Here is a 21277-nt window from a genome sequence, read left to right as displayed (position 1 = left end):
AAATGGCTAGACAATTTCAAGTGTGATCTTAAGCACAAGATTAATTTGGGCAAAAATGTGTGATCAGTTTATTACAAAAAATAAAAATCCTATTCGTGATAGTCAAACTAGCTTCATAGATGCGAAAAAGAAAACAATGGTTGTATTTTTTTTAGAGATAATAACGTACCAACAGTGGACCTAAATAGTCTTCATGAAATTGACTCTTACAGATATGGCCTATATGAATTATATGTTTTCATAGCCTGGGCAATATGAAATTCGTACATTGCATCAGAATCATCTCGTAGCCATTTGGTTAGTTCTCTCCGGTGGCAGGAAGAGCGGATGCTATCAATTTTCAACCAGGACATACCTCGGCTTTAGTGTCTGACAATTTATCTTGAAGATCTTTTACTTCATCGGAATCGGAGTTACCCTTGCTCAGTTCTCCAACAGTTACCAGTTCTTGATTCTGAAACAGATAACAGTAATATGGATTCAGTATACGGAATCAGAACAAATTCAGATGTCAGCCCATACCTTGGCGACATTTTCTGGGCAAAAAATGCTTCTGACACACTTTAGGCACAAAATAACTTTCACTCAATGACCGTAAACTAACCACAATCCAACTGGCCAACCTACCTTAATCTCGAGGTTAGAAATACGTTGCTTGAGTTCGGCTATGAGCTGATCTTGCTCGCATTCCTTGATTTTCGAGTTCATTCGTTCTTCTTTGAGCTTCCCCTCGAGATCTGTATACTTCCTAGTGGCTTCACGTAATTGTAACTCAAGCTCACGTTCTCGGGTAATTAATTTATCCTTTTCTTGTTGCAAATTTCTCAGGTCTTCTGCTTGCCTTCGCACCTGATTAACGCTCACCTGATTTTGAGCCTCCAGCTCCATTACTTTAGCCCGCAGTTCTTGCACTTCAGCCTGAACTTCGGCTTCACGCAAACGCAAAGAAAGTATCTGTTGTTCTAATTTCGTTGCCTCAGGCAGATCCGTAATTTGAGCTCCTGTCTGCTCGATGTGTTTTTGCCAAACTAGCTGTAAATCGGCAATGTTCTGCTTGAGCTCTTTAAGACCGAGATGAGCCTCAGCCTCCCGTAGTTTTACAGCAATTAATTCTTCCTGAAGAGCGGCTACAGAGTTTTCGGGGGTAGGTTGTTCGTGCAACCGCTTATTTTCGGCTTCCAACTCCTCTATCTGGTTCTGCAATTGCTTCATGGTTTCCAGATTTTCAGCCTCGCGAAGCTTCACTGCTACCAGCTCGTCCTGGAGAGCCTTAAGGACGTCGTCGGACGTCGAACCATTCGTGAGTGAACTTGGGTTGGACTGCGACTGTACAATATGAAGGTCAGTGTATTAGACCGATGTGTAGTGACATAAGGGGATGACAATAATAAGGAATTACTTTGGATGTCATCGCAACCCAAATGCTTCCACTCATGTGTTAGGGCCATATATAACGTCACAATAATTTTTAACAACAACCTATTACGAGATATTTAATGAGTCCGATACCTGAATAAGTTCCTGCACTTTTTCTTTTTGGTTCTCGAGTTCCATTGACAAGTGCAGTTCCTGTTGCCGGACAGCGGCAAGCTCGCGTTTGATAATGTAGTTTTCTTCGGCCTCCTGCGCTCGAACCACTTGACCTTGTATAAGCCGATCAGCCAAAGAAGAACTCTCCTTCGATACCAACAAAATAGAACAATTTCATACGATTTACCTAACATAGCAGTCTATTGTTACTAGACATGCTAAGAAATATCACATGATTGACGATTCATTTACACATAAAGCAATGTTGATATTGATTAACAATTTTGTTTAGTTCATTTATCCATACCAGCATCCACTGACGGACCGCGCCCATGCGCACCGGGCTGCGTGTACATTGTTCACAGTCCATCGTGTAACACAATACTACTTTAGCGATTACGCTGCTGACAATGTCTTCTCAGAACGAGTAGATGCGCTTCTAAGTACCGAATCAATAGAGTACCGTAATTTGACAAATATAAGAACACAATGAATTTGCGTTCTAGTCGGAACTTTCGCTTACTGCTGATAATAAACACGCAAGCTCGCACCCAAAATGTTACAACAACAAGCCGATGAAAACAATTTTTTACCTTTTGCCCAGAAGAAACTTTTTCTAATTCCTAGATACAGGCCACGTCTGCCGTGTTTGACAAATGCGCCCCCAACAACAGGCTGCATACACGCCCGACAGGTAGCTCCCTAGTTACTATATTGCTGTGAGGCTGTGTGCTGGCAGTTTGCATGTATGATGGCAGAGAAGTGCGTACATCCTAGTCGAAGTAAAGCTAGGTAAAATGAGGGATACCTGCCAGCCGTTTCAACCGGAGGAGCTTGTATTGTAGAGAACCGCCTATGTACAGGTCCATGCGAGATCTGAGCACCGACCAATCTCACGGTGTGTCATGATCGTCAGCGGAAGGGAGGACGGAACGGACACGTCGACGGAGGCGGCGTCCTATTCGTCGCTCAGCAACGAGTGTGGTCGCTTGATTGGCCGACGCACCGTATGGCGTTAGAATATCCACAAATGCGTCGACATGCTTAACTGCATATATCTCGTAGAATAAAGAATGCATAACTTTGCTCACAGCCACTCACAACAGGCCTTACACGCTGATCTCATCCAAGTCAAAGTTGGATAGGTCCCAGCCTGGCACCCTATCCGAAAGCCACACCCGACAACAGAGGTTACTGACAGAGAGGTTAGGATCAACAACGGAAACCTGAACTGCAATTCGCATAGCTGCCACGGCTGGTATGAAGCCCTACGCTTTATAATACGTCTATGATTGAGAAGCCGATGGGAGGCGTTACGTTCAGATGTGAATAATATATTCACAACTTACGCGTAAGTCTCCACCCCGTTCTTGCCCTAACGACCCAACGAACTTGTTCCCGGGAAACAATTGTTATTGTTGTCTCCCGCCAAAATAAACACTTCTGTCAAATTTGTTCACTATACTTAGTGCGAGGAAGCAACCTAGACAAGCAATCTAGACCTGATCGACCTTCGGCATACATTGGCCACTATGTGTCTGACTTCTTAATACCATATATATATATATACACACATGCATATGGCGCCGCATATCGAAGGCACGATAAGACTGTTATAGGCTTCTGACGTCAGGTCGATATTGCTTCGCGCGTCATCTACGTGATGTATAGAAACATGGAGTGGAGAGCCTACTTCGCGTCCAGCCCACGATGCGTCGCCCCGCTGATGTCATAAGCATAAACAATATGGTGCAGCATAGAAGTAATAATGAAGTCCCACTAAATAAAAAACAAAAAGCTGCTTACCTGCTCTAAATTTTCGACACGCTGTCTCAAGATACGGTTTTCCGTGCGTAGACGCCGTAGCTCAATCTGCTCTTCGGTTTCGCGCGCTTTAATTGCTTGGTATTCCTTTTCGAGTTTCTTCATTCGCTTACTATTGTACTTAACTTGAACAGCTAATGAGACAAGATAGTCAACATCAGTGGACACCTTGGACGGCATCTCTTTCTGGAAATACTGTGATAAAAGTCAACGACAGATTTCGCTCGGTGAGAAACACCGTTAGACATAACCCCCACTTCTTTTTCTCTTTTATAAGTCTTCATCTTTCAGAGATCATTTTCGTCGTTTTCGTTTTTATTTCACGTGTCTATGTACCATTTATATTTCATTCTAGTTTATTATCTAAATCATATCACAATAAATAATGATAACGTTATTGAACGTCATATGAGGATGATGACCTTGTCGTACCGATGTGTGTACGGTCGTTTAGAAAAATACAGATGTATTAGACTTTACTTTTTGTGTATCCCAGAGCGCAAACCCAAGTTTTCACTGCTTTCGTACGTGTTATTTTATTAGTTCGGAGAGTGCCATATACAACAGCAGTAATTACCTTGATCATTTCCTCCATGTCGAGAAGGAGTATATCCTCCTTGCATATCTGCAAGATAGCTATGCCAAGCCGGAACACCATCTCAATGCCCTCGCTGAGAAAAAGGTCCATACAGCGGGTCGCAACCGGAAATGGCAGCACCGAGGTAAACAGTGTTAGGAACCATGACGAAGCGTACATCGATGTATGAAACGACTGTGATTGAAAGTGCGCATGCAGCTCGGGAAGAAGCTCCTGCACGAGCAGCTCCAACTGGAACATGTAAAGACCCAGCTCAGCCATCGAAGGTTTATACACCTGGCGACGGTTAAAAAAATGAACATATCCACATTAGAATCGCTTTAACGCACTGTGCAGTGGTTTAGTCCATGGATAAATTCGAAAAGCTGATTTGGTGATTATTCCAATACATAAATATATGTAAGCTTGTTAGAAAGTAGGCACAGTTCAGTAATTTCGCTTATCGCTAATATGTAATACATTTGTAATCTAAAATACAATATCATATGTTCTTTTACTAGAAATTCATTGGAGGCTTATTACTGTTACTTTTTTTTTTTTTTTTTTGTTTTCTCGCTTGATGCTGAACTACAAAATAAGTATTATTCTTCTTAAGCTCTATTGGGATCACTCTATTGTAACGTTATCGTTTTCATTGATCGGTACAACTTTTTGCTTATTGGGTAAAAGCCGTCAGCATAAATATATGTCGAAGAGTTAGAAGCTAGTTAAACTAGGCATTTACTTGACCGAAACGTGCATAGCGACCGGAAAAAAGTAATACTGTATGCACGACTTAAGCGAGGTACGAAATGATAATAATAATAATAATCTGTCATTATTTGTCAGCTATTAAAGAAAAGGACGGCGCTAAACGCAGGATTACCTTAATATCAAACAAAAAGTAATTTATAAATTGCTCTCTATTTCCTCTTGCTACTCGACAGAAAGGTTAGATAAATTATTCAGAACGTGCAGATCCAACCTAATACGCACTGCTGTTTCGGCTGTTACAACACTACCGCTGACCATACAAATCTACATAGTTTTATCAGGCACTCTCAAAACAAGAGCAAATAATGAAGCTCCTACAGGCACGAAGAACTCTAAACCCACACAACTATACCGAACATTATTAGTCTTAAAGCTAGGACTACGATTAGTGCGTAAAAAAAAAAACACTGGCTACATCGATTTCTCGATTTTTTGCTAGTTTACATGTTGGCCTCTTTTCTTGACCTCGCCTTGAGCCTTCTTCTACCCTGCCTGTTGCCTGAAAACCACACAAATTTTGCCAGCATCCGCGTGAAAAGAAATGTATTACAGCCACAAGTATGCCAGGGTAAACCAACACGGACGAAGTAGGTACATTACTGCAGCCAACCATGAAAATGAAAAGTTCCATGCTTGCAACATACTCTCTTTCACCTACTGCTGTTACAAGTGAGAAAAAGCGCAGCAGACGACATTTGAAAAAAAAGGTCTGTTATTTCCCACGCTAACGCCTACGCACGTTCTCTTGGTGTCGTACTTCGGCACGAGTCGGCTCTGCATTGGGTCGCTCACATCACGAACAGACGACAACTGGCGCGTCCGCCACACTTGGTCCGAATGGAAGCTTAGGAATAGGCGGAGGACGGAATAGTAGAAATCGCAGTGTGTCGGGCACTCGGCTGTGTGTGGCGCGGGACGGGCCTGCTCGTATAGAACCATTCCCAAGGGGTTCACGCCATGACGACTATTGCCTGCAGTGACTTTCTTTTCGCTTGGCGATATCTCGTACAGTCCGCACATGTATCTGCAGTTTCTTTAATAGGTATGATACCCAGGCGAGCGATGCTTTGTTCTACGCCCCACTGCCCCACACTGCGAGCTTCACCTCGCTCCCTTTTTGTACGCTGGCATCGAACTGTTGTCAAGGGACGAAATGTCGCGATTGCTGGATATGGTAGGATGCGTGTTAGACCGCTTGCTTATGGGAACATCATCATCATCAACTCAAAACTGCCGTACACGTACCCATACGGCATCAGCAATATTATGTACGAAGCAGGAGGTGAAAACGTGTCGAGCATAAACAGAACACCAAATAGGTGCTTGGCAACATATTTCACAACCAAGGAAGCTTTACGCCTGTTTAAAAAGCTAGCTACCAACATTGTCACTATTATACCATCAAGATAATCCGCTTCATAGCCAGTACGTACTTATATTTCGAAATGCATCCAATACTAATGTCCAATGGCTTATACCTCAAACTTCTGAAAGACGCCTCGAAACGAAAAAAGCTTACTAACCAGTGGGATCAATGACATGCGTAATCATTCCAAATACAGTTAGATAACTGCCTATTACTATAAGTTCTAATAATTTAAATGGACACACCTCTCTCAGTCGGTAATCGCTCATCATGCGCACTAACACAGTGAAAGTTTCTAGTTCGGGCATGTGCAGCAACAGAAGGCCGACAATGAACGCGCTACCCTGACAATAGCCAACCTCGCGATCGTGTAGCGAGTAAGCCTTCATCACGTTGAACAATGCCTCCTGACCCGGTCCGTTTTTCTCCCGGAAGAAATCCTGCTCTGGGTACGTGCGTGCTATATCTCGTCGAATGACCTTCTCACACGGAGAGGTGCCAGCCAGATAGCCTTCATAGAGGTCGCGTGCGCTACACGTCGTCGCATTGCTTAATAGTTGCCAGGCCACAGCACGAAACTGTGGAGGGATTCCTTTACGGACAGCATCCTGAAACGAAATCATCAACGGTAAATGAAGATGACGGCTACTGGCTCCTTCATAGCGCTATAGTGCACGGACGTCGTGTTACGCTCACGAGAAACTTTGCCTGCCGCATACAAGTGTGTCGTTTCAATGGGCCACATGAAAGATTCCCTCAACTAGTACCGTTTGGCAGGAAGAGCTCTTAGGTGACATATTTATGCTGCACTCTTGTAACGACTGCGTCGAAGCAAACTTATCAGCCATCTTTAACGCAGCTGGTAGATTTACGTCGACAGGACATCACTTTTACGGTTGTGCCATTTGCCAAAATGAATAAACACATTTAATAATCGATTCTTCATTCCTGCATTGCATTGTGTCCTGTTGCCGGTTCGTTTCTATTGTTTAAGAGTTCATACATTTCTAGTTGGGTCGTACGGGAAGCATCGGTGTGTTTTCAGCATTTTAATGTATAGAATATCTAAGTCATAAATAAGCTGAGCGCGTACGTTATGTAGAATGTGGAATAGCCGTCTAAGCTGAAAGAATTGCTTTTACTACCTGTATATTTGTTAGTAAACACATTGAAATTCTTAGTTGTTGCCTAGTTTATACTGTGAAGCGCGATATCTAATACTGCTATAAAGATGCTTGAGGTAACAAACACCATATTCCTAAAACTGTCCTTTTAGATATTCAAAGCTACCTACTATATTAAATGCATCTTATAATATAATGCAATTCGTCCGTTCCCTATTACGTGCGTTCGTATGTATATGACACTGTAGTAGTAGCACCAGTTACGAGGCCTGTCTGTCTAGAAGCTCCTGAACCCAAGGTTATACCAACAGCCAGTGCAACACAGTCAGCCGTATTTAGTTGGTCACCAATTTCTCTCGTTCGCCTTCTCTTCCCAGATCTTTGCTCCTGTCATGTTTGCTGGCTCAGAATTGCCAGAATCGCAACATGTACCCACACTGTCGTCTATACTTGGGTGTCTCGCCTACAGTTTTTACTGCTGACGTCAACAGCAGTTAGAGTGAAAGCCGAAACAAGTGATCGAGCTGGAGTAAACAGCGGTCCTAGAGCAAACAGTCGTCTACGAGCGAAAAATCGGTAGTGACTAGAGACGGCGCATTGTCGAGGGTACGATCTCATAGTGGAGTATCACAGCAGCGACTGACATGCCCTCGCTGGCTTACAGGGGCAGATTGGCCGAGAGACAGTCAGAGAGACAGGACGTCATCTATAATTTCACAGCCGCCATCTCCAGAACCAACTGACTGATCCTGCTCTTTGTCTCACTGTTAGCAACTATTCTTGTCAACTGTTCAACGCTCCTCTTTGTCTTGTGAATCGGACCAATGCGCCCCATCAACGATTCGACAACCCGCAAGCACACTAATCCGGCGCACCTGTACCCTACATAGCTTCTGTCTTCATTGAATCACTTCCCTCGGTCGGACGGAAAATCAGAATAAAAATTGAGGCCCAGAAACTTGCAGATAACAATATTAAATCCTGGTGAGGCTCGTGCGCGTATTGCTTTTATTACAACTGCTTGCTTTGCAGCATTTGGGTTTTTCTTGCTGATGACACTCATAGGCGATGCCGAATGCCCATTCTGCTCTTTTTTTCTTGTCCATCTTCAGCGCAGCTAGCACAGTGACGCATCTACTGTGCTTTGCTTTATGAATCTGCTATCGGTCTAGTAAACACAAGCGTATGCCAACTATCCCATACCTGACACTTACGCCGAGCTAAGTTAACGACGTACAAACGTTGTAGGTATATTGCTACAGCAACAGGAGATAGTTGTTCCTGTTATTCCTTCCAGCTCTAACTGTTAACGTGTATCCATCTGTCACACGGTTTGTTTACGATCATGCTATGGATAAGTATTATGACACTACTACATTATACATATTGTCTGAGCGACCACTCGATGTCAGAGATTCCAAAGATAACTGATAGTATTATATGAAACGCTAAACATAACAAACCATAAAAAACATGCGCCAACTGTTTTATACTATGTACAATATTATTACCTTAAGGACGTCTGGCTTTTTCTTTTTAAGGTTCTCGTAATCCTGGACGGTTTTGCCCCACTGTTGAAGGATATCATCCTCGCTGTCGTCTATCGAATTGGCTCCGGAGGATCCGCTTAGTGATGTCGTCCCATTCGTATTCATATTGACCGAGATCTGCGACGTGTCAGAGGACCGTCGCGAATGGCCCGTTGAAGTTAACGATGAAAGCGATTTGGAATCCTTCTCCAACAACCTGATTAAACGATTAAACGGTTACTTAAGCTGTACGTATATGGGTACAGCGCTAGCATAGCACAACAATGATTATAGCGCTTACCCAAACCTGGTGACTTACCGTGAATGTGTCAAATATCCACTTATACACGTTGGACAATGAAATAATTATATTCAATTAATGGTCCACTTAGAAATTCAAATTACGCTAAGCGATCGACGGTTGAGTATCCGTTACAGGTAGGTACACAGTTAGATGCCTGAGCCTAACAATGAAATGTAGTGTTATAAAAGTACTATGCGCGAGTTCGGGGTTGAGCATTTCCTACCTCTAATACGTATTCAGGGAAATCATAGGTAGACGTGAATTGGTAGACCATTTCAGGCAAAAGCGGTGCAGTGTAGAACAAGTATGAAAGGAATAGTAGAATTGGCATTCACTTTGTACTGAATTTGTGTTCCTACCGCTCGGAATTGGTCCCGGTAGTACGACGTTGGGCGGTATTGATGGCACGGTCGACGGTTGAACAGGATTTATGAAGTCTAAATTGTAAGTGCATCATCACACTAATATGTTACTGACTTTCTTATTACTACATTAATGGTACATTTTAGGACACGGGTATGACCTTATGACGGTTATTACTCTGCACAAGTGGCTTAAAAACCAACAAAAAAACACAAATTATTCGCATCTTTAGTATATTGCCTGTGAAAAATCAAATCCGTATGCATGCCCAAAACAAAGTAGTGGACAGAAGCTTGAAGCGAAACATTCCAATTATCGTATTTCAAATCGTGTTTTAACATAAAATCTATAATCATGATTTTGTGTCATCCCACTCATCTTGTCAAATTCTCTCACTTCTCGCTTTTTTTCAAATGTGGGTCGCGCAGTAACCGAATGTGAGAAACACGTTGAATGGCCCATCTCATAAGCGTCTGTTGCAATATGCGTGCTGTCAAGATTGGTGACCAATTTCGAGCAAGAACATCTACCCACACTGCCCCGCCGTCTGCCCATCGGCCTTTGCCCACTTGAACGGCTTTCTAGTGTTATCCGATGAGGTTTCAAGGATCAAAACGCTTCTTCATACCAAAACGAAAAAAAGCCTTCAAGTTCCGCAAGTTTCCTATAAGCCACGACTGATTATACCTCGTAGATATATATGGGTATATTCGTTCCGCTCACAAGACCCCCAGTAGCAAATGTTTGGGGACAGTCACTCACATCAAGAAGAACGAGGGCATTGACATACGAACAGCACAAACAAGGATGCTCATTAGCGGGACTCTACCACTTTCCTTTATGTTTCAGTAGAACCCTCAGCTCGTCCGCATCTTGTTCACTGCGTGTCATGAGAATAAGGAAAAATTTCCCCATTATTCATCTCTCTATTCCATCATGCGCCATTCTACCTTTCAGTCCTTCTTCCCTGGTTACTCGTTATTTCATCCGTGTGCCTGTGCTTTTGAGCAATTTAAGCTACGGAGGCCTCCTAATTCATATTACACCAAAACAATTTGCTTGTTCTATAACTTCTCCCAGCTACGTACGCTTAGCATAGTCTCTGCCCGTTGCCGCTTTTTACCACTCAAATTTCTAACTTTTTCACCGTGTCCAGATTTTTTCTAATTAATGGCCCTGCTGAGTTGAGCATCCGCGAAGCTAATTCAGGTCTCTCGCCAAGATGTATCTTTCTTTCATTGGTATCGAGTTCCCTTAATCTGAATTCGTCAGTCTTTAACTTCTTCCCCACTAGCACGTAAGAAAACACGAAAGAAAAAAGCAGGATCCTTGAACTTTGATTTTCGATGTGGTTTGATAATTAAGCCGCTCAAAAAAGTAAGATTAGTCGAGGTTAGAATAAATAGCCGAGCTCAATATTGGCGGGTCCTAGAAATGGAAACCAAAACCAACAAAAATCCAACGTTTATTTTTGTTTTAACTGTTTAATATAATTTAGTTCAACGTTTGTGTTAAATGGACTGGATGTTTATTCAGTCACTAAAATTGTCAGGAATGCTATTGTAGAGTAAACTGAACATCGTCTAGAATCTTACGTCTGTAAGTTATGAACTTTCTTATTCGGGTTTCGCAACCAACCGCGCTGGGTTTTCCGGACAAATTAACCGCAAGCGGTTCTTTCTGCTGAAGTTTACGTTCTATTCAAACTATAGGTGCTGCTAATTTTAAGGTTCTACACGTACGTGAACTCAATAAGACTTCCTGTCCTTCCTTTTACCTAAATTCTTAACAAAGACACACTTACGCACAATATTTAGAAGGAAAAAAAGTACTGATGTTTATCGTGTGCGCGAAGCTCCCACTCACTCCCAGCTTTGAGTTGCTAAATCAAGATCATGTCCTAATTTGAACGTCACACAACGTTGTGTTCTAGCCTAGATATAAAAAATGGTTTGTTCTCTTTTCAATATCAAATACAAATTATAATCCTTCTCTAAATACTCATCACGTTCGTTAGCTTAAAGGAAGTCAACGTTTGTCTATCTGGCGTTTCTCCTCCGTCGGTTAATACAGAAATTCAATCATGTTAAGTGCATTGTGAGCCACAACAACGACCAGGCGTACCAGTAATAGTGTGTTTTTTCCCTCTGCATGCATGTGTGTATGTAGACATGTGTATGTTTATCACCCCGCTAGTTCCTCATTCTGTCTGGAAGTTCAATTACACGATGCATTAGCTCAAAAGGGGACTTTCCCACATAGCGACTACCATCCAAATGTCACCATCAAATTCGGATTTCTTCGTCCTTGATACCTCGTCTGCGCGTATTGTCACCAAATAGCGACATGGCAACGAAAGGTTCCAGGTTGCTAGCGCGCGTTATAGCTGACAACAGCGGCCAACAAGAACCGAGTTCCCGTTTCGAGACAAAGTTGCAGGTGGCTAGTCGTAGACCGATAGAAATAGTGGCAGTAGTAACTTGGCCAGCAGCAACAACCGTTAGCGGCCAAGAAAAGAAACCCTTCGAGGGAATGGCCAGATTCTGGATCGCCGCGATTAGTCAGGCCGACAGTGCCGCCACATCACTTCTACGGTTGCTACTATTACCGCTCTGCCGTTGTTAGCTCAACTTGAATGGCTCACCAATGACTCATCACTGATTGCGTGGACCTCTGGAAAGCGGATTTCTAATAGTGAGTCATCAGCAGACGATCCGCCAGTATCAGCAGCACCTTCTGTCCATCCATCTGCGAGATTTAATACGCACACAGAGCGAAGTCGCTGGACCAACAGCAATAACAATGGGTACCGCAGCGATAGCGATGCTGAAGAAAGATCATAGCGACGTCGCAAGTTGCGGTTCTGTGTGGAAGTTTGGCCAGGCTAGAAATGTTTCTACTGCATATGCTGCTACAATACAAATCAGTGCTTGCGTTCGACATAAACCGACAATATGTTCTTTCTTTGCGTACTGTACATGTTTGTATGTTGGCCAAGGATCGTTGGGGCGTCAAGTGAAGATAGAATCGCAATAGTGAGGCTCAGGATATTAGAGCTTAACCACGCAGGCATTACCTAATGATCTCATACAGACCATGCGAGACTAGTACTTGTACTGTCGCTACCATAGCTTGCCACGGAGTTAAGGCGTTGAAGATGGTTCTCTGATCGTTGCTTTCGAACTTTCATAAGCAAAGAATCACTAGCGACTACTATTCACTACGAGTGAACAAACAGAACGAAGATGAAATTATATATTAGCTCTTTGTTTGTTCTGGGCTGCTTTAGCCAGCAGCATTACACTGTACATGCCGGCTGTCGTTTCGATTCACTCGTTATGAAGTCCAACCTTCGCAGCAAAAATGATGCTTTCTTCACATACAAAACATGTATGTGAAGAAAGCATCATCTTTGCTGAAACGAAGTTTACAGACGTCACTCACGACAATATTCCAGTGCCTGCAAGAGAAAAGAGGCGGAAAGCCCAAGAAACGCTAAGTGAGGTGTCAGCTTTATTTGAATACTTAAAACCCTCCTGATTTACCTTCCATGAAATCCTTAATCGATTATGCCCAATGTTCGTTCCGCAGTCACACTCTCAAAAAAAAAACCTTGTATCTTCTTTCTACGCGACACACTAGCCCGCTCCATGCGAATTCTCTTCCGGAGATCCCTGCTAAGCTTTCTCCTTTCCAAACTCGCAAGTTCTTGTTTTTCTGTTAACGAAGCAATAGCAACGTATCATAGAAATGTCTTTTGTCTAATTTTTTTGTCTGTTTCGACTGACTTGAACTTTGCGATGCCTTGCGCAACTCACGAAGGGGAAGTGCTTACACCTACCGACAGCCATCACACGAACTCGCCGTCTCACCGTGATACCTATTTTTGCAATATGGTTGCAAGAAAACAGAATAGTGATGCAAAAGGTCTGACATATCTACAGAAGTGAGACTATTTGTATATGCCATGCGAACACACTTTAGTGTTCGATATTCGTATCGATTTAGAGGAAAGGCATCAGTGAACCGCATGCGGCAATGAGCAGCGCAAAGACGATACGGCTCGTCGCTTACCGATTCTGCTCCTCTAGCTTATGCAGCAAGGCGATTTCGTCCTTAGAGACATCGCCGTTGAACTTCCTGTGGCACGGGCTACTATCCACTGACACCGAACTGTTCATGCTCCCTCCGTCCGGAGAGCTTGAATCCGACCTAAAACCGACAAAAAACAATTGGGAATGAAAGTCACTAATGTACATGACAAAGCGCAAATTCTGCTTTTATCGAAATCGATTAAGTCTGTGCGTATAGATAACTACATAAGCAACACCCTATATAAGAGGCAAAGTACATCAATCGCACCTCCGAAATCGAGCGTTGCTTGTAAGAATAAACACAATATCACCATTTTCTCAAGCGATCTTATTTATCTTGCCCATTTAGAAATACGTGTTGTAGACAAATACAGTTGTGGAAAAAACACTTCCTTGGATTTCTTTTCTTATAACTGAGTAAGCAAGTAATAATCGATAGAAACGTAGCATATAGCTAATATTATAAACTAGTGAATTTCCATATTAAATAAACAAAAAGGAACGCAGAAATCGGAAGTAGCGTGGCGATAAAAGAAGTGGCCTATATCTTCGAAAAAATCATAAAGAAAGAAACTGCTATGTACATAATAGTAAGAATAATAATAATCTTAACCTCAAGACTGTTGTTCAATCTAAAATTAAACAGGAAACGGTTTATTTATCTGTTAAAAGCAAACTAATAGCGAGTTGACAACTCCTTGTACTGCTTTCGTTTCATTAGCTTCCTGACCATCTAACTGCGGTCTTCGTTGCGCAAGCTCGCCCCTTACAAATGGCCGGTGATACCTCAATCAAGTCTTGCAATCAGGCTTCTTTTTAGTTTAGCTAATTTCATTATACCAATCCCCATATAACTAATCCATAGGTGTCCTATCAAGGCAAATAAATGTAAGCTGCAATTTACCGAAATTAATTGCGCTCTCTATCATCGTTATTGCTCGTCAGGATTTATAAAAACATAATTTTTAGTTTGCTTAGAGGGTGCCGCTGACCTAAATGGTTCTTCCTAAAATTCATTCCATTTACCGATTTACGATATACAATAATTCACGTTAAACTAGAATGTTGACTATTTCTACTATTTGAATGAGTCCTTTTTTTGCTACTCAATGGATACGAACATCCAGCATTTGCTGTATTATAAATAGTTGTCAAGAGCTTACACAAATGACCACGATATCTGCTTTACGTTATCGTTACCCTCGGCTATTAAGTTGGCTGCATCAGTTTGGAAGCTAAGCAGTCTCCGAAACCCATCTAATGAGCCGGCAGTACTTCCATTCTTCCACTGGCTACGCTTCATTCGTATACATTACCAAACTAAGTCCAATCTCTCTGCCCTCTCGGTGTGCAGATCCCTACTACGTAAATCAAGAACCCGTTCATGAAGCGGCCGCTACGCTTACAAGCTTCGTCCAATGTATCCCACAGCTGAAAACATCTTTGGACTCATTCGCTCTGGGTCGCTTTGATAATCCATCTGAAGTCCCTCTTAGGCTCATCTGTTCCTTCTGCTGGGCACCTGATGGCCGTAATGCGATTTTTTGGGTGCTTGTAGCATGTGTTGTTTTACTTACAATTGCCTATAGGGAGTCGGAGCTCTACTAATTGCTTGTCTCTCCTGCCTAACATACGTCCACTGCCGGCTGGTTTCACTGTCGTGGTTGTTTGTATCTAACTAGCGTGTCCCACATTCCCTACCACCGTTCGGCAACTGGATGTGGATCCAAATGGATGGATCACCTGGGCTTCATTCACCCCGTTTGGGCTCCGTTCGCTTCCGTGGGACGTGCAACTTAACAGCGGAAATGGCAACAACGATCACAGTGGGCCCACCATAATCACGTTAGCAACAAGCAGCCACTGCAACACTGAGTATTGCATTAGACCGTCGTTATCTATGACGACCATCTGAAGGCAACCAAAAGAGCCGTCTCGAATAACAACAACAGCAAGTTTAACGGTTTACCTAGCATACCGTTGCCCCAGAAGCGTCGACACGCACACACAGATAGCACGACAGGTAAGCAACGAATATAGGAGGTCACGGCCTCGAGAATGATGCGCTTCCGTATAACATCAGGCAGCACACACACGACTGCAGCATGAAAAGGGCGCAATCAGTAGTATAAGGTTAAGTAACTACGGGAACCTTGCAAGCCGGTCACTTACCGGTTATTAGAGGGATCCAATCCATCGTAAGTACTCGGTAAAATATCCCTGACACCAGTAGTAAATGTTCAGTTTTTCCGGCAGGTGCTCTACGCCCGAACAAGGCATCAAAAGTACTAAGGGCTGCTAAGGGAAATATTGTCAATAGATAGCAACAACAAGAATGGTGACATCAACAAAGATGACCACAGCCACGAAGACTGTTAAGGATGAAGTGCGGAAGTATTTGGCAAGACTCCACTTTGTCCAATTGCAACGACTATTCGACTAGTGATGCTGAGAACAACGCACTAATAAACTGTAACAGTCGCATGGAGAGTAAAATAAAATTACGTTAACTTACAAGTTACTTAAACAAGCAACCATTTATATAGTAAATAACTCAACACAATTTTGTAATGCAGCGCCCCAAAATAAGCACACAGTTTATGTCTAAAAGGAATCAGCGGTTGAAATGAAAACCTCAACAGTTGTCGTTAGTGTGGGTTTGGAACAATGTTTGATAGTATAAAAACAGAAGTAAAGACGTTAGAGGATGATTTTTCTAAACACTTTTCATTGTTTGTTTACACAACTGTGTTTAAACAACAATTAACTTAAGTAGCAGCAACTCTCACAGAATATATATAGATCGTGTAATGAGGCGATTAATATAATAGCTGTTTGATATAAATTAAATTTTCTATTACATATATAACACTGCCGATCAACGCGTTTATTTGTAATAAGCAAAGCTTCCCATACCACCTGTTTTCATCCGTCACACTCTCAAGTGTGCGTAAACTACCAATACGTATTACTAGTCTTAGTAAAAACATTGCCAATCGCTGGAAGCTTAACAATTAAGCAAAAATGTAAACAGTAGGACCATCAGTCAGCTAATCAGCAGTTAGCGCCCCATACGCTTGCGAAGTAGTTCTGGCTTTTCTTTCTCGTTTTTTTTCAAAGTGCGGCTTTTTACTTCTGACTGGCCTGTTTGTTTTCCTCTTGCTGCTAACGACGAGCAGAACGCTCGAAGAGTCCGACGTTTCAATCATTACTCGGCACGCCGATCAGCGCTAGTCGCACAAAATATTGTCGTCATTTGCTGAGCTTCTGATTTATGAACGCACTTTTGGACAATCCTTGGGCACATTCCTCAACAGGTCTCAATGACGACCTCCAACGTTTGATAAATGCACTGCAGGACCAGCATCGAACCAGTTACCCCCTTACACCCCAGTATACCCACACGTACGACTGAGCGTAGCTAAGTGACATTCCTGATTCAAGTCATTAGTCCACTTTACTATGCGCTTACTACCATTATTACTATTATAAAATCCTCGTGCAGGAAGTTCATTTAATTGCACTCTATAACACTCTTCAACTTCCGAAAGCTTACATTGTCTCTAATAGCTATCCTGGCTATATTGTGTTTATTCGCTTAAAAGTAGAAGGGTCAACGAGGATTCTCTGAAAGAATCTACTCATTAAAACTGTACAAATATTTCATAAACAAAAAGGACATTTGTTAAAATTGGTCATCGCATGTTTATGCCACACGTTTTCCTTCTTTACTTTTTTTTGTACCAGCTGAAACCTCGCAGCAGTCATTTCCACGTACCTGTGACAGGGTTAGGATAACATTGCAGTATTTTAGGAGCAGGCAGTGCAATGATATTTAAACAGGTCCTTCGAAAAAGAACTGTGTGCCAACAAAATAGACAGACAGTTAATTCAAATGCTTAAAATATATATTTCATTAGAAATAAATTGACATTTGGTATAAGCACTGAAAATTGCCTTAGCAGGCAGATAATCAAGTACAAATACCGCCTCGTCTTTTTGTATTCCCATCAAGACCTTTGATGGAATCTAGCTCAGTGATTGGCTGGCCGATTGCTATGCCCGACCATAAGATGATAGCTGTGATTTTTATTGTGGCTGTAACAATTCAGTAATAATATTACTGACGTAGGTTTATTAATCAAATGGCGGTTTTTTAATGTCAATTATCACCTCAGTGTCGTCTGCTATTGTGTATAGAAGTTATGCTGTATTTACGCATAAGGTCTCTCTCATAGCATCATTTCACGATATGTTTGTTAAACTAGAAGTACCTTGAACCGAATAAGTAATTTACAAATATGCCTCTTTGCTGTGGTGAGTCAGCTTGTATTAAGGCAAAAAAAAAAAAAATATTCCGAGAACCGTGGGAAAATGTTGAGGCTCTATATATAGACACACACACTTGTGCATTAGTTTAAGATATCAAGGCGCCACACGGATGCAGCATCTTGAATAAACCCCACTATGGCCCAAGTTGTATTGGGTTGCTGGCCCCAACTTGGAATAGTTAGTTAAATCTTTTTTACTGTTATTTGCAAATGAGTGGACACCTTCCATAATTTTCTCTGTCTGTAAAAGAACTTCCGGATTACATCCCGTCATACATACATTAAACATTTAGAAATGTTTGTCGCCACAACACCAAATTACTATTATTATTATGCCATATTAGTACTCGATATTCAGAGCAGCAAAGGGCCTTATAATGAATGACGTGTAGCCTACTAGGCGCGAATCAGACTTAAGGCTATACGCTATCTTACATAGAAATAAAACTACAGCGAATCAATATTGTACAGGACTCTTACACAATTGTGCGCTGGGTTTGAATCAAATTTTAGCGTTTTTTTTCCAATATTCCAAATATTAGCTTTGCATTCTGAACTTGTTGGTCGCTGCTAACAGAAACACTTCATTAGTGATGACATAACACGTCCTTTGTGACGTCTGAGGTCGGTGACTTCCACATGAACATTTGATACAAATACGCGGGTAAAGTATTTCTATGTTTACCGAATAGATGAACATATAATGAGAACATGCATACAAAACCCACCGGTATAGCGTTGTTAAGCGGCCTCTACACGAAAAATCAATAAACACATCAGCTTATTGAAGACGAACTCGACCATATATTCGAGGACGTCAGAGTTGGTGATATCCGCTGAATCATTCATCTTTATCAAAGTAAACGTTTTATACAGAAATGCCACAATGTTACAGGGCATCGATGTTAGAATTTTCTACTGCTGTGCCCCACTCTTCAGCCGTAATAACCAAACTGAAACATTTTATAATGCTAACTTACTTAGCAAAAAGAAAATGGCGATGCTAAACGGTGGTGACCGCACGAATCGAAAGTTAGTGATATAGATTTTTTATCTTTCCATTGAGAGGCACTCACGTTCATTTAATATCACAGCGAAAGAACGAGTCAGTATTTCTGTCCTGTGACCTAATGCCAAGTTTGATACAATCGAAGGTGTCAGCATTAAGCAATATTCTGATTTCAGCCTTCTGCAGAGGTAAGCAGTTAACGATGAGTTCTTTGAAAAACTTTTTTCTGACAAAGGACATATAAAAATATTTTTTCTTTTTTCAAATTCTAAATGAATAGGTGGATATTGCACCGCACGATAAGATTGTCACACAACAAAAAATATGATGCGGAATAAAGCTTCGGCCTAACAACCGACGAAAAAGCTTCGATGAGACGTAAACTTTTCTCATAGCAAAAATGTGCCACATTAACTGTGATCCACAAGGTAGCTTTGTGATTATGCAGGCCCCTACTATTATCCGAATACTGTCTGACAGTTACCATATTGATTTCAACGTTGAATATAATTCAAATGGAAGAAAAGCCAAATCGATGATGCCTTTTTTCGTTCAAATCACTTAGCTGCAACGGCCCATGGCTTTATTTACACTTGAGATTGAACTTTGAACTTCGAGCTGAGAGTTTATACCGTTGCATCTCAAGGTTATCCGCTTCAAATTTCGAAATAAGCATTAATAATCAGCCATTAATGAATTAAATGTAACCATAACCATCTCGTAGACAAGAAATAGTGACATGATTTAATATCACCTTTATAAAGTGATAACCATTTCCTGTTGGCGTAGTGATTTCGACAACCTGACTCTCTATGAGACTGCGTAGAAGGCCTCTAGTTAGAAGCAAAACAAAACAACGCTCGCTCGTGTGCTCCCCGATGTTTGCCGTATCTAAAATAAAGAAGAAAAGTCTTTAATAAACCAAATAACAATGAAAACATATTTGTATTGAAAACTGTAATTGAATAAGGACGAAGTTTTTCATTTAGTTTTTCATTCCGTTGTCGTACAACACTTATATACATATCGGCAACTAGTAACACTGTGTCCTCCTTCGGATCAGCCAAATGGATGGCAAAAAAGTGTCAGCGTTCCCCAGGATACCCATAAGGCATCTCCTGTTATTGTCATGACTAATTCGACGGCAATGGTTAGCACCATTTCTATGGGCACATATTTCTAAATTAGCACTCAGTTACGAGAAGGCTAAGACGGTGGCAACAGGAAAAAGACCAGCGCAAGGTCCTGAAGTTAATGATGGCAAAGGCTAGACGCTTATTCGCTGCCTAGCTAAATGACATAACAGTAATAATAAAGTCAAGGTCGTAGCGCGAATCCAGGGATTCGTGATAGCTATTATACAAATTGCAGCGACTTGCTCAGTTTGTCTATCTATATATCTACAGACACATTTTGTGCAAGTTTCACTTATCAGATAACGATACAATACAGCACAACGAGTGATCATTGAAAAACTTAGAAAAGCCGGTTTGACCAACTAAATTAACTTATTTACATACAGCTGGGGGGTATTTATCGTATGATATCTTCGTAGTTGCTTTCACAATCTGTAAGCATCATTTTGTTCTGTTGCTATCCGACGACGTTGCTAGATCGTCTCTGTATTTTTAAATACATCTCTTTTTTTTAACGTGATGCTATTGCTAACGACGAAAAAACTTCCCGTTCAAACCTAACGATGTTAAACTCACAGTAATCATTATTGCTACTCTCTTTCGTCTTCCAGAATTACTGCATATAGTCAATGAAATCGAAAATGCTTTCTATTTAGCTCGTAGCGGTAGTCTTTAATAGGCGATACCTTTCGCGTTATTATTATTATTGATATGTTGACGGGCGTTTATGAAGACCCGAATGGATAACTGCAGCGCAAAAAATAAATTTTGAACGAAAAGAGCCCTATTGCATAGAAGCTACAAATCGTCTATCAAAAGGCCACCTCCTTGTTGTCAGTTCGCCCCGGCTTAGCGCACTATCCGCCATACCAGCTTCTTCATGATTGAAGCAGTGCGTATGAGAAGAGTATGAAAAGAAAGAGTATGAATTTGTCAGCTTTGTCTTCCAGTTCGTGCTAGCAGAGAAAATAATGGACGAACACATAACCGACCACACAAGCTGGGCCCAGCCACCAGCTCTTAGCCTCTATTTAGCTGCCAATGCCAGTTTAGACTTGTATACCTGCCCCATCTATCTCGCTCTCACCCCGGCCCCCATGTCCAATTCCAATGTGCTTCAGTAAGGCAGGACTTGTGCAGCATTTGCTTCAGCCACTATTTTTGTTGGCGGTCCTGTTACTGCCGTCATTGCCGGAGCGGCATCCGTTTGCTAGAAGCAGCATAGTTAGAAGCGAAAGAACGGTTGGTTCGTCGACGCTTGATTCAGCACTACAATCATCTCAAATACAGCAGCACAAGCAGAAGCAACCGGGACC

General features: G+C 41.8%; 1 protein-coding gene across 6 annotated transcripts in view; it reads right to left on the bottom strand.

Moving 5' to 3' along the window:
- Positions 1–21277, bottom strand: part of LOC111259446 (ecotropic viral integration site 5 ortholog) — a 64994-nt gene that overhangs the window by 4596 nt on the left and 39121 nt on the right. For 4 of the 6 annotated variants that reach the window (XR_002679639.2, XM_022831460.2, XM_022831462.2 and 1 more), the window contains 8 exons: positions 13466–13603; positions 8707–8941; positions 6317–6679; positions 3932–4228; positions 3337–3549; positions 1510–1677; positions 628–1326; positions 356–454 (listed from right to left, as the gene is read on the bottom strand). Coding sequence is in view for 5 of the 6 variants with exons in the window: in XM_022831460.2 (XP_022687195.1) it covers positions 356–454; positions 628–1326; positions 1510–1677; positions 3337–3549; positions 3932–4228; positions 6317–6679; positions 8707–8941; positions 13466–13603 (2212 nt within the window). In the remaining variant the exon portion in view is untranslated. Of the gene's footprint in view, positions 1–355; positions 455–627; positions 1327–1509; positions 1678–3336; positions 3550–3931; positions 4229–6316; positions 6680–8706; positions 8942–12936; positions 13130–13465; positions 13604–21277 lie in introns of those variants that run through there. The other 2 variants (XM_022831463.2, XM_022831464.2) reach the window with 2 other exon arrangements.

The sequence above is a fragment of the Varroa jacobsoni genome, unplaced genomic scaffold, assembly GCF_002532875.2.
Source record: "Varroa jacobsoni isolate VJ856 unplaced genomic scaffold, vjacob_1.0 scaffold_331, whole genome shotgun sequence".
Lineage (NCBI taxonomy): Eukaryota > Metazoa > Arthropoda > Arachnida > Mesostigmata > Varroidae > Varroa > Varroa jacobsoni.
This window is presented reverse-complemented; position numbering and strand designations above follow the sequence as displayed.